At 30.7% G+C, this 14,214-nt stretch overlaps 2 protein-coding genes across 3 annotated transcripts in view; one reads left to right on the top strand and one right to left on the bottom strand.

Moving 5' to 3' along the window:
- Positions 1 to 102: 102 nt before the first annotated feature.
- lace (serine palmitoyltransferase long chain base subunit) lies at positions 103 to 5,516 on the bottom strand. The gene is made up of 11 exons (XM_074133182.1): positions 5,172 to 5,516; positions 4,506 to 4,679; positions 4,206 to 4,360; positions 3,656 to 3,801; positions 3,312 to 3,530; positions 3,039 to 3,202; positions 2,761 to 2,922; positions 2,014 to 2,140; positions 1,776 to 1,911; positions 1,568 to 1,697; positions 103 to 1,201 (listed from the first exon to the last, which is right to left on the bottom strand). Exons 1-11 carry the CDS (start codon positions 5,295 to 5,297, stop codon positions 1,055 to 1,057), a joined length of 1,686 nt encoding a protein of 561 aa, XP_073989283.1. The 5' UTR covers positions 5,298 to 5,516; the 3' UTR covers positions 103 to 1,054.
- Positions 5,517 to 5,579: 63 nt separating this feature from the next.
- Positions 5,580 to 14,214, top strand: part of Rtnl1 (reticulon) — a 69,680-nt gene continuing 61,045 nt past the window's right edge. For both annotated transcript variants that reach the window (XM_074133173.1, XM_074133172.1), the window contains exon 1: positions 5,580 to 6,938. In XM_074133173.1, the coding sequence (XP_073989274.1) occupies positions 5,726 to 6,938 (1,213 nt within the window). In that variant the 5' untranslated portion in view covers positions 5,580 to 5,725. The remainder of the gene's footprint in view (positions 6,939 to 14,214) is intronic.

Genomic DNA, 14,214 nt, shown 5'->3' with positions numbered 1-14,214 from the left:
TATTCTTGCGAAACGTTTTTACGGGATTGGAAGAAAGAAATTTGGAGTAGCTGATTTGCTTTTAAAAAAATCCAGTTAGGTAATTCTTTTAGGGACTCAAAATAGCTTTTTAAAAAAGTGCTTTATTACGTCCTTGAAAATATGAAATGCTGCGATACATGAAAATCTGTTTTATATAATTTACTCATTTACATACTTTACATAAAATTCTTTGAGGTAATTTACAATAGAAAGCCCAAAATAGTTTTAAATAAAAAGTTGACAGAGTGGTAAAGGAATGAAAGACAAACATATAAAGAAAGTTGAAGATATAGGAAATATAAATAGTCGTAACTGAATAATACAAAGAAGTTACAATAGCAGAAGCAGTACGTTTATTTACATAGCGAGTCTTATTATCTTAATTTTGTTCAAAGTGTAGACTTACGACTAATGCACTTTGTACAATCATTGTGGCTTATTTTAATCTTTATATAAATACTAATTAACTTAAACATTAATACAACATTTACAATTTTGAATGAACCACATTTTCGTTTATTAGTAAAGTTCTAAATAATTTTTTACATGGAATTTTATAAATTATAAATAGGTCTACCTAGGAATGGATTACGATCTAAATCGTATTATTTAATTAATGATGACTGATTTTTGAACTGCCTACACTACTCCATACAATCACATATAAAGCAGAGAGAATAGAAAAAATAGAAGGGTTCATATATATATACTTTTTTCCAACACGTGATATTAAAAATTAAATGCAAGCTGAAGCATAAAGGCACTTTGGTATTTACTTTTTCCCTACTATTTCGTTTTGACATCATCTTTCGAAATGCATAATATGTTTCGCATAAATATTTGACGTAAAATTTTATATCGATCTATAATAATTCTCTAAAAAAATACAATTAAAAAAAAAGATTAATTGCATCTTGCCGAATATCATTTTTGGTATCTAAGCACCATTGCTGTAAATCCAAAATATCAAATACTAATTACAGCCTTAAATTATCGGTAAGAGCGAAAATCTTTAACAATAAATTAGTATTCACTAATCAACTTTATCATTGTCTTCATTGAATTCATAACAATCATCTTCTTCCGAAGATGTCTCATATTTTATAGGCAATGGATTTCTTGGTTTTTGTGAGTATTTTAAACCTAACTGGTCACCAATTTCATCGAAGATGTTCAAAGCCTAAAACAAAACAGCTAGTAAAAATGGGAAGGCCACAATGACAACTTATTTTATATGAATATTTACAACTTCACTTACCCAAGAAAAAAGATATATGCTTCGCGAGTTTAGAAAGCCTGAAGGTAGTTATTCATAATGATAATTATAAATTATTATTATGAATGATAATTATTAAAAGATATCCGGAAATCAAAACTTTAGTCTTCATTGAAGATTACTTAGCGAGCGGGTGGCGAGTGAATTTAATGAAGTCACGGTGGACATTATCACTAAATGCTGATCATTTTTATTATAGGGGGAATTTTTTTTATATTGTAAAGAAATTAAGCAAAAAAAAACTTACTTAAAGGAAAGAAAAATACTTACATAGTCAAGTTGCTGCTTAGTGTGAGCGGCAGAGAGGCATATCCTTATTCTGCCTTCCATAAGTCGTGTAGCTGGAAAACCTACACCAATAGCAGCTATCTTACGTTTTTCTAATGTTCTCACAACAGCCCTTTAATATAATCATATTCTTAAAATTATGCGAAAACCCAATACACTTAGCAAATTAAATTACACTAGACAAACATACCCAATCTTAGAAAACAAGTACACCAAAATAGGAACAACAGGAGAATCATCATTGCCATATATAATAAATCCTAACTGATGTAACTTCTTCCTAAAATATCTTGTATTCTTTTTAAGTCTTGCTATTCTCTGAACACCTAAAATTATTATTACTTAAACAAAAAAAAATTAAAAAAAAGCAAAAAACCATATGCACTTAACGGTTGAGTTACTTGTTTTAACATAGATCAAACTCGTACCTTCTCTAGTTCCATCCTTTCCCATTATAATACTCATTGAAGTTAATATTTGTTGTGCAACAGGTTGTGACATCGTAGAAGCATAGTATTCTGCGTGACTATATTCTCTTAAATAATCTATCAATTTCTAAAAGACACAAAACACAGTAAAAAAAAAGCTCTAGTATTTTTCTAACAAAGTTTAATACGATCTGTTCATAGTAGTACAAAGTTTTCAGAGAAGCTGTTATTTAATTGAAAGGGAAATCGCAGTTCGAGACTACATGGCGGAGTAAATATTAAATATTTAAAACTTTCTATAAGCAACTTTTATTTTGGACTTGAAAGTTTTTAGGATAGACTAGAATATTAATAATGAAACCAGATTATTTTCCATGGGACCCACGAGAGAAAGAGAGGTACAAATGTGGATTCCCATTTGCGGGTAACATTTTTCACTTATGAAAAGTCAAAACGTATTTTACGGTGAACATTAAATTCGAAATCTAAAACGATTGCGTACTTTATCTAAAAGCGGGAGCAACATTTTGAGAGATTTTTAAGGCGCTCCAACTGGAGATTTAATTTTACTAACAAGAGTTCCATGTGAAAAAATTTGCAAAAAGTTCATTCACTTTCTTTTCGTGCGATAGGACGATTTGGTAGTTAATAAGGGGTCTACTATTGCGCCATGGTTACATTTCCTTCTCTTTTACAAGTCATCTATTGCAGCAAGTAACTAAAAATATAGAGAAATAAAAAACTTACCTTAGATCCGGCAATATATCCACCAGCACTTCCAAATGATTTAGTAAACGTACCCATTAGGATGTCAACATCAAGAGGATTGCAGCCATAATAGTCAATAACCCCTCGTCCATGCGCTCCGATAGCCCCTATGCTGTGAGCTTCATCCAAGTATAAATAGGCCTAGAAAAATAATTTTAGTACCAACATCATTCCAGAAAACTAATTGTAACGAAAGGAATTTACTGCATCACATTTTCTAAGCAAAATAATAAACGTAGCCTTTATAATGCACAAACCCTATACTTTTTCTTGAGCGCAATTATTTCGGGAAGGTGGACAATAGAACCTTCCATACTATAAACTCCTTCTACAACAATTAATATCTTATGCCACGGTTTTCCTGTCTTCGGCTGCCCAAATAATATGGCTTCTCGCAACATTTTTTCCAAATGTTTTACATCTGCAAAAAGTATTTAATAAAACCCTTACTAATCAAAGCTTCTGAGAACGTAAGTACGAGTATTATGTAGGATATATACTTAGAACTCTCTATACAGAGAAAAACCTACTATTATGCTTAAAAACTTTGGTAACAGCACCCGATAATCTTAATCCAAGAATGAGGGAAGCGTGGTTTTTTTCATCACTTAGTACTAAACATCCTTTAGATACAAGGCACGGAAGATTAAGAGCATTTGTTGCAAAACCCATGCCAAAGACTATTGCATCTTCAACTCCTAGAAATTCCGCTGTTAATTGTTCAAGTTCTAAGTGGATTTTCCAGGTACCTATAAAAAGTGATTAAAGAAAGAAATATGGAAAATATAAGGTGTAGTTATCTAGTTGAAACGTTTTACAGTCAAACATCCAAAGTATTCATTAGTTTTTAAAGTTGTAATAAAAATATTCATACCAATCTCACGCTTCGTAGAACAAGTAGCCCAACCCTGTTTTTTTATAACTGCAATGGAATCTTCTGCACATCTTCCTTCAGCCTGGGCAAACCCTAAATAGTTGTACGAGCTTAGGTTTAGACAAAGTGTTTCCTTTCCGGTATATCTATTTAAAAATTCAAAATTATAAATACAGCTTATTTTTTTTGACAAAAGTGGCAATGTGGAATCCCTTCAAGCACGTTTAATTAGTATTCAAATATCAATTTAAATGAACAATAGACTTTTTTTAAAAAACAAAAAATCAAATTAATTCTTTTCCAGCCATAAATTTTACGGAGAAAAAATTAAACCTGAATAAACTATCTACTACTTTTTAGAATACTGTTCATCTTGAAGAAGCTAAAACATCTTAAATTTCAGTAATAGGTTCCGGATACATGGAAGGGTAAGTTTTTCTCAACAATGAAGCAAGAATGTTGTCTTCGAAATTCGTAATTACTTCACTTAATCTTAATCAAAAAAGTATTAAAAACAAAAGTATAAAAAGTATCAAAGCTAAAAACTTACTCAAAACTCCAACCATAATCTTTGGTTATCCTCTCTTTCACAACCACCTCTGCACCAGGCACACTACATATGGGTTTATTCCAACAATCTCTCACCCTTCTGTAGACATAGCGGAGGTAGAATCTTTCATATATGTCATAAAGAGGAGCGTAACCCTGCAAACAGGCCACAAGTAGAAATATGTCTTATATAAATTATGTTATCAGTAACTACATTTATCAAATATTTATTTTATTTAGCAAACTTAAACATACAGTAAAAATTAATATTAGTTTGTTTAAAATTCACAATCAAACTTACCTCTCTCTCTTGTTCAATATTAACTTTAGGGGTGAAAAATAACAAATTTATATAACCTAGGAACATTAATATATAAAACCCCAAATAGGTCAAAACCGCAGTGTACAAGGGTACTTGTTCAAAGGATTCTCTTAGCTTCTTTTTCTTCGATTTAGTTCCATTTTGAAATGATTTCTGTAAAAATTACAATAAGCAGTAAGATGTACTAAAATGTTAGAATTACAACTAATTGATTACACGGTCCAACATAAAGCACATTTGAATTAAAGTAAAGAACCTCTGAGAAATTAACTGAGTCTAAAAGGGACACCTCCAATCAGGACATTACAAAAATAAAAATAAAAGCTTATACGAAGGATTAAATAATGAATACTTGAAAAAAAAAAATCAATAAAACAAATACCAAAATCTGAATTTAATAAGAAATAAAATGTTTCGATGACTGTAATGTTTAATTTCGTATTCATAATCATTAAAATTATATTTCAATGTTTTCTAAGCTTCTTTTTGAACTTTACAATCACTTGTTTTAGGTTACATAAAAAACTTTTTTTAATCTTACAAATAAGGTTTTATTTTATTAAAGAAACACATAATAATCAGACGGATTTGTTTATGAAATTTCACTACTTCATTCTATTTTAAATAAGAACATAATTTTTTTACCTTAATAATTCCATTAGGAGAAACAAGTTTAAGTCCATTTTGTCCTAAGATATGATTTGGTAACTTAATGATACCATTTTTAGTGTTCTCCTCGGCAATTTTTCGATGAATTAATTCTTCTTCCATTCTTAAATAAGTAGGAAAATTGGTAAATAGGTAACTACTAACATTCACATTCCCCCATTAACAGGCTTGCTGGTTATCTGCCGGCAAATAGCTCCACCCTTATGTAATTCAATTTGGAAACTGAAGTGTACCTTTATAATAATAATATCTAGTACTTTGAGGAACTAATGATTAAATGTTAATTAAAAATTACTTTCGACTCAAATTTCTACTAAAATAGTATGAGTCATAACTAAAGGGTGGGGGCTGACGAGAAATAAGGTTGAGGTTGAGGTAACACTGCACTGCACTGACTGCACTGTCTTGGTAGGAGTTGTTCATTTATTTGGAGAGCCGGCATTTGAGTTATTATAACATAGTGACGTGCTTAATCTTATTGTGAGTTTTTATTATTTTTTAAAACTAATACCTAAAGCGATACCTTAGAAATGGAAACTGCTGATTTGTTGAAAGAGCCCATCCTGACTGCCACTAACGGAGCCCACGATTCTTCAAAAGAAGTAGATGGCCTGGAAGTAACAGAAAATGTAAGTGACCTGAAAGAGTCAAATATATTGCCAAAAAAAGAATCATCTCCTGTTTTAAATAAAGAGTTTTCTCCAATATCCGATAGAAAGGAATTTTCTCCAGAGCTCCTTAGTAAAGAGGAAGCCTCTATAAATTCAAGTAAAGAATCATCTCCAATGCCGCTTAGTAAAGAAACATCTCCTTTACCCAACCGTAAAGAGGCTGAAGAAACTTCCAGCCATGAAGAACTTTTTACGGTTAGCAAAGACCCGTCACCTCTATTACTTAACTATGAAGATCCCATTCAGTCAAAAAGTGATACTTCACCACTTCCAATAAATTCTGGTAAAACTTTAATAGATAGTATCGAAGCATTCGTGATTTCAGAGGGTACTGAAACAATTTCAAAACTTCCTCTTAGTACTGAAACTCAGCTTCCAAGTACAGCTAATGATAAGGTAGGAGATAATTTATTGACTTCTTCCTCAGAAGTCGTCTTCCCCAGCAGCAGTACCCCAGAGCCATTTCTTGAATCCAAAATAGCGGAATCTGTTAAAAAAGAAGAAGAGGAGACATTTGGATTTAACAAGCCTCTCCCTCCTGAGCCGATTGAATCTACTGCAGATTTTTTAAGATCAGAAAGTTCATTCAGTAAAGAAGAAAATTATAATGAGAAACCAGTTACACCTAAGGTTATTGCCGATGATGATTTTACAACTGATACAATTACTTCTATAGAAGATGTGTCCCCTCGCAAATCTTCTCCCAGTCCTCCACCGGTTCCCAAACATCAGAGTCTTCGAGAAGATTCAATAGAACGCTATGAACCATCCCAAACACCGGAACCAGATTTTGCAGCATTTAAACCGGTACCGGTGAGTGGAGTAGATGATAAATTTGGGGAACCCATTGAAATTCCAGAACCAATGATTCCTGCAAAACCAGAACTATCACCCATTAGACCAGTAGTAACGACAGCTAAACCAGAAACAAAAGCTGAAGAAACAACTCCAAAACCAGTATTATCATCTAAACCAGAGGAAACTTTTCAACCAACTGTACAACCCAAATTAGTCATTTGTCCAGCGAAGCCTTCCGACAGTATAGGTGCTAAGGATATTAGAAGCAAAATTGGTGAGTCTGTTTTTAAATATTTTAAAATTAAAGATAGTAAAAATAACGATGAAACTTAACAATTTATTACTGTCATTTTTAAAGTGGATCCAGTAGGTATAAAATTCCTAACTTTTTATAATCATTTTAGTGACACTAAATCATCTTATTAGTACTTTTATTATTTAAAAAAAAAAAAAATGCGAAATTGCAGAACGTTGGGTTATATTGCACCACTTTGAAGTGTTGGGTATTTTATCTCTTTTCTATCGATTTTCTGAATTACATTTATTGAGGTGTTGGACAAAGCACGTCTTTTAATCGTATAAACATGTTTCAAGAATTATTACCCAACTCAAAAATAATCAAAAATTTTTATGTCGTTAATTATTGTATATTTGAAATAATAATTGATGAATGGTTAACATCTGTTTTAGTATAATCAGTCTACAAATAATATGTTTTTATTCCTTGCATAAAATAAGTTTGTTATTTAAGCTTTACCTTGATATGATGAGTTGGTACTGGAAAAATGAACTGTGCACAACCATCCCAAAATTGTTGAAGAGATATATATCAGACTTCCTATTATTAGTTATTCACTAACCAAGATAAAAGATAGTTTAACCTTTTTTTCTGTTTGTTGTTTTTTATTTTATTTTTTTGTTGTACGAGTGATTAATTGACTGTGATCACCAGATAGAACCCTTGTACAACTGTCGCACCGGACAGTTTTAATTACGGAATAAATCTGAAATCATTATTCATCATATTATTATCAATTTCTGGTGACCTTTACGAAATCATCGTGTTTGTACGCTGCATTCAGGGAAAAAATTCTTTATAAGGAAATAAGTGATAAGAATAAGTCTGAATACTGAAAACAAATTTATTTATAATTTTTTTTAACGCCAGTTTGGTATCAAAAAGGAAAAAGGAATGATATTTCAGTTTTTTGTTTTACGATAATCATGAATCAGAGCTGTAGTATTGACCTGTAAATTGGAAAGTGTGCTCACCCATCTGTAACTGAGGACAGAGTAGTTTTTTCCTTTGCCTGCATCGATTTTTTGTTCGTAACAGTGCAAATTATCGCAATTTTTCTTTTAATAAACAGTCGCTTTCGGATGGATATGTAACTGCCTGTAACAGTCAGCTTTTTTTCTAAATATTAATTACATTTTTTATGTGTTAAACTTTTCCTCAAATATTAATAAAATAATTATTGACATCATTGTGGTATGTTGCAATATTAGGTAATGGTATTGTACATATACTATATCTGAAATAGATATTATTCTATCAATCACTCTAGTAAACGTCTTATTTTATTAAAGTCAACTATCTTATAGTACAAATTGTAACTTTCAAGAAAAGTTAACTTCAATTTTGGTGAGGGAAAGTCGTTTGATTGTTCCTCTAGAGATTCCCATTTATAATAATAAGAAAGAAAAGTCTATTGTATTTTTAGATCATTCTTAGATTAAAAAAAAAAAAAACTTCCTTTATTATCGACTTCCACTTAGGAAAATATAAACTGAAAATAGTCTCAACATATGTTTGGTTTCTGATGTTTCTATTGCCTTTTAAAACAGCGTGGAAAAGTCTTTGTCCATTGGTTCAACAACACCTCACGGTTTAAAAGGATATATTCTCATCCCCTCCAAAAATAAAACATTGTAGTGAACTTTACCTTGAACTCTGGCTATGTTTTTTACTCATTTAAATAAATATAGATATTTTTCCTAAAATATAGTATCAATTAATTTCGCAATTGTATAAAAATTTTGGGGCAATCATTCACCTAATGAACTATCTTTCTAAAAATAGTGTATCTTATTTTGATTCATGTGTCTTCTCTCAGAAAATCATTTAAAATGTGATTCATTCAAGAATTACATTCCAGGTTTATTTTTGACACGGAACACTCCATCTCCATATGAGTATAATTTATTCTTATGGCTTCTCTAAAATTTTCTCCTCGGACAGTATTCTTTTATTTAGAAAGACAATTCTATAATATTGTATATAAAAAATGAGAAAAACCAACACAAAAATAAAATTTAAGCGTTTTTCGGCAAAAAAAAAAAAAACAGTTTTTTGAGGAAACTACATAAAATTGCAATAGTTTGGTTTTTGATTGGAAGCTGAAATTAAAAGAAATAGGTTGAGGAAAACCACGTTTTGAGAAACTCCAGTGGGGAGGGGAAGGGACGTTCTCAGCTCTTCAACTGAAGATCCTGACGAAACTTATCCTAATGTAACCGAAACTTTTAGCAGTTTTATATCGTTTCATCCAAAAAACTTGTTTTTTTGTCGAAAAACACTTTAATTCCATTTATATGTGGTGTTTCTAATTTTTTTTTTTTTTATACAGTATTTTAGAATTGTCTAGCTCTTTCTTGTTGTTCATAACTGTGGTATTTTTATTTACTTATAATTTTTTGGAATGCATGAAGGCTTTATAATTTAAGAATACTCAATTGATATTATTTAAATACAACTAGTCCAAGACTGCTATCATAAATTATTTCTTATTATTTCCGTATTAAATAAAATATTCTTAATTATAATAAACATTAGTTATATGTGAGAAACGTAATTCGTAATAGTAAATAAAGCTATTTTTATATTGCTAATAAAAATTGTTATTCTATTTATTTTTTTAAAAGGAAAAGATAAGTTCTGTAATTAGTGCTCAGGGTTCCCACGAGAAGATCTCGTGTTATAGTTCAACTGGCTGCCCTTAGATTTTAAGACAGACCACATTTTCAAGAAAGCTCATTTTCAGGTGAGGCAAATGTTATGACGAGCGAACATTATAGGTGACAGTGCTTCTAAGTTTAAGTTAACTTAAAAAAAAATATGTATTCTTGTCAATCGATTATTATTTTATAGCTTGAAATATCATTAGTCATAGTTCCAGGAATTCTTTTTATGCAGGGGTAGCTAAAGGTATTGTTATAAACGTTGCAACCTACTTTTTAAAATAAAAGGAACTAAATGGCCTGGCTACATTACGCTGACTGTCTAAATTGAAAATGGACACTTCTTACCATTTATACAGGATATTTTGTAATTATTACAGATCAGTGAAAAATAATTGAAAACACCTATCGGAAAAGAAGTAGAAAGGAATTTTAATTTTTCAAAAATTGGTAGGTTCGTAAAAACATAGTCTAAAAATTCTCAATTATGGCTAAATCAAATTTACTCGTAACTCTTGGATATAGCTTCTGAAGAAATTTAGAGTTGTTTTTCTTAACGTCCACATTCTCAACTGTTTTCCATACTTGGTAGGTGCTATCTCTGCCTGCATGAGCTGAAAAATCTTCCTCTCATGTTCATTCATTACTTTCATTTTAAAATTTTTTTGTGTTCCAACAATTTTCTAAATGTAATTAGCACTAGGTCTTACTTATAATACGTACAAATATAAATTCCAGAATATTTAGTTACAAGTATGCGGTTTTTTGTTTCCACATTCTAAAAATAATATTGTTTGCGGTTGGTATGTTACGCATACTTCTCTCTCTATATATATATATACTAAATAGTGTAGTCAAAAATAGTCGAAGTCAAATTTACCATACTAAAGTGATGAATAAACTCTGATGCTGGATGAAAATGCGAAACCGTTCAGAAATAAAAGAAGCATGAGGACTATATTTCACTCAATAAATCTCTCATGGCGGACCCAACATTTTTCTGGCTTTTCATATTAGTTCATACAAAATTTTGATAGTCTGTTAATTACTGCGGATACACGTTGAAGGAAACGAGACAAAAACTGACCTCACACATTGTATCTTTTTCGCTCCTCTGCTTTATTTTCTTCTAATGACCCTAGGTTATTGATTTAGTTCTGTTAAACGGCAAAGAGTCCCGTGTTGGAGGCTCTTGTGGCAAGCAAACCTATGTTGTCATTGTTGACAATAAAGTCGGTTTAGGTGTAAGATGAGTTGTACCAATGTTGCTCATGAAAGTGACGGAAATTTTTTAGTGATTAATTAATAGCAACAGCTGCATTCGCTTTCTGTGTACATGGTTAAAAAAATCTAAATTTAGAATCTAGTTATGGTTGAATGTTAAATTTTCACATAGTTGCACTTTTTCATGAAATTGATAGACTTATATTTAGATTTACATTCAAAGAAAATCGCCAAACAGAATTCCGAAAAAAAATCTGTTTAACTGTCTTAGTTTCTGTTTTTAAAAACCTTTGTTGAAAGACTTAGATGTAAAAGATATGAATATTTCGAAGTATAGTTCACCGGAAAAAAAACAGCTCTCGGCTATTCCTAGTATCATTGGTTTAGAATATTCGCCTATTCGATGAATTTAATTCCATTTGACTAGAAAGAAATCTGTACTGAAAGAAATTATTTTCTCGAAAGCTGTGAAAGTAAAAGCAGAGAATATGATGAATATTTTAAACACACTGTACACCCCTAACATGTGAAAACCAGAATCCTCTTCTGGTATCGCCGTTAAAATCCCTAGTTCTGTTTTTAAAATTAATAGTATGAAGCTGAGTCGAGAGAAGAAAATTAAATTAAATTAAATTGTAGGAATATATATGTGTAATTCTTTTCGTTAAACAATATAGTGTACATTCCAGGTTTTTTGGCCTCATATATTTCTTTAAATTGAATTAAATATCTCAAAGATGATTTTTTTTTTATTTACAATAGAAAGTGAAAAACCAGTGGAAAAAATGTACTATTTAAATAAGAATAATGAAATAAATAAATTTATAAAGATATTTGAAACTTGCCAAAAAAAGATGGTAAAAATATTGTAAATATGTTTCAAGTTCATATTCCACTACATTTATTTAAATATAAATGTGACGCATTTAGAATAGCATCTCGGCTGTCTACACTTATTTTTTACTTACATCCTCCAAAATTTTAACAACTTTTTATTTACACACAAAAGGTTACTTAAATATAAAATAATAATGATATTCAAAATTAGACTCGTATTGAGATACATTTAAGCTTTTATTGTTAAAATTATTATTTGAAGGCAGGTAACCTAAGGCCCTATACTGCCTCTTGTTAATACAATATGGTCAAATTTTCATAAGGATATGTGTACGCTTTCCTTGTTTATGTGTGTGCAAAAAAAATATTTCAAAAACCAAAATCGCAGTAAGCTCAAATTAGTGATCCTTGTGGATATGACTGAGATATTCTTCAAAATTTACGAACCGCCACTGCAACTTTTGAGACGAATTTTCTTTTTTGCTCTAACTGGCACTAGGATTTTCTTCAATCTTTTCACACATTAACTCGACATACACCACTTTTTCGTCAGATTATCCATTGTATAGTGCATTTGAATCCAGAACCTCTGCGTCCTGAGTTCAGCAAACATTAAACTAATCCTGTTATTATTATAAGCATTGCTCAACTTTTATGTTTGAACGTTTTCCTTTAACTTGAAGTATCTGGTTACATCCCTTGTTTAAAGCATTTATGAATAATTTTCAGTGAGAAATATTATTGGAATTTTGTTAAACTTGTGTATTTTTATGTATATTACATTGGTATACATTGATAGTGCACACAACCTTAAAATTCACTGTAATCTTTTAATGTTTACAACTATTTATTAGTATGTATTAAACGTTAGAATTAATTTTACACAAAGGAACTACCCCTTAGCGTAAACCAAAACAAATAATTAAAATAATACAAAATTACTTATATAAAAGGAAACAAATTATGTAGCGCCCTTTAATCAAGACCCTAGTAACTGAGCAACTTACCAAAACATACAGTAGAATGCGCATAAGTTTATCATGAAGCCAGCTGAAATCTTCCTTATTATGTGCGATTACAAATAAATCGTGTAGTGTATCTCAAGAATAAAAAGAGAAAACTGTTTACAGGAACACTTATTTTTTGGTGTTTCTTTTCAATCCTCACAAGAAATACGAAGCACGTTTTTGAACAAAGTTGGAGCTAGTCAGCAACTTGAACTTCAGGCTATGTGTTATATGATGAGCAAAGGTTAATTGTTTACGGTTTTCACAGAGAATCCTTGGATAAGTCATGTTGGATGTTCCCTGCATTTATTTTCTGTAAAGCTAACATAGCTTGCCTTTCACAGATCCACAATTACCGAATGAATTTTTCTTTTAACATATCATTCTTTTTTATTTTAATTGGGGAGCAATAAAGTAAGTTCATAAAGATTATGAACTCTAAATGAGTTGTTTGCGTCTCGTTCTATCAAGACTGTTGTTATGTGTAATGTAATCTCAAATGCAACAATAAAATCTAATCTCATTATCGCCGGTATATAAATAAATTCATCTGCCTCAGATAATAAATTATTATATTCTTTAACAGCATGATTCTTTTTTTTTCATGAAAAACCCTAATTGTTTGTCTCATTTAACTTTATTTTGTGTGCAGATCAATAATTTTTACATTTTCCCTGTTGGACTTCTTTTTTTCATTGTATACATTTTTATAACAAATTATTTTTAATTTGGCTAGGACTTTGGTTTATATGCAACAATAAAACAAAAGGCTATAATTATCTTACAAAATTTTGTTAAACAAGAAATCAAGTGGATCTTGATATTTTTGGTCGCCTAAGACAAGTTATACTGACAGGAAGATTCCAATCCCTCGGGATTGTAAGCAAAATCCAATTCCTTCAGTGGAAGAGACTTAAATGATGCAAATAATCCAATTATTTGCTTTTCTACTTAAAGAAGGACCTTCGGACTACATCCACTCTAGAATCCATAATTAGCATAAAAATTATATCTTCCATTGAGATAGATATGTAGTACTACTGATTCAGTAGTAAAATATTTGAATGAATGGCTATTCTTTTCTGGCAAACTTTTCGTCCAACTACTGATTAGGTGTTGTGGTCAAAGGCGGATCAAAATACTTTGCTAAATCTTTTCATATTGTCCCATTAAATAAAATCCATGACCAGTTTATCGAATCCAGAAATAAAGTAGATCTAAGCATTGCAGGTTACACAACTTGGGCCTAATATCTCAACCATACAAAATTGTTTTATTAGCAGTCACATATATTTATTGAAGGCAGGAAATGTACCTTCTTCCAGTTTTTTTTTTTTTTAAATAATTAAAGGCGCGTCAACATCTGAGGTTATTGACTTTTTTCGGTTCACTTGTTACAGATAACACTGTCCATCAACGGGCAGTGAGCTATAAGAAGCTTCTAGGAAAAGAAAATCTAAGAATCAGCAGCTGAATTCGAACCCGAGACCTCCGCATGGGAATCCAATACGCTAACCGTAT

Source organism: Rhodnius prolixus, unplaced genomic scaffold (assembly GCF_049639745.1).
Source record: "Rhodnius prolixus isolate KJV_2025 unplaced genomic scaffold, Rpr scaffold_10, whole genome shotgun sequence".
In the NCBI taxonomy this organism is placed as follows: Eukaryota; Metazoa; Arthropoda; class Insecta; order Hemiptera; family Reduviidae; genus Rhodnius; species Rhodnius prolixus.
Note: the sequence above shows the minus strand (reverse complement) of the source record. Positions and strands in the feature narration are given on the sequence as shown.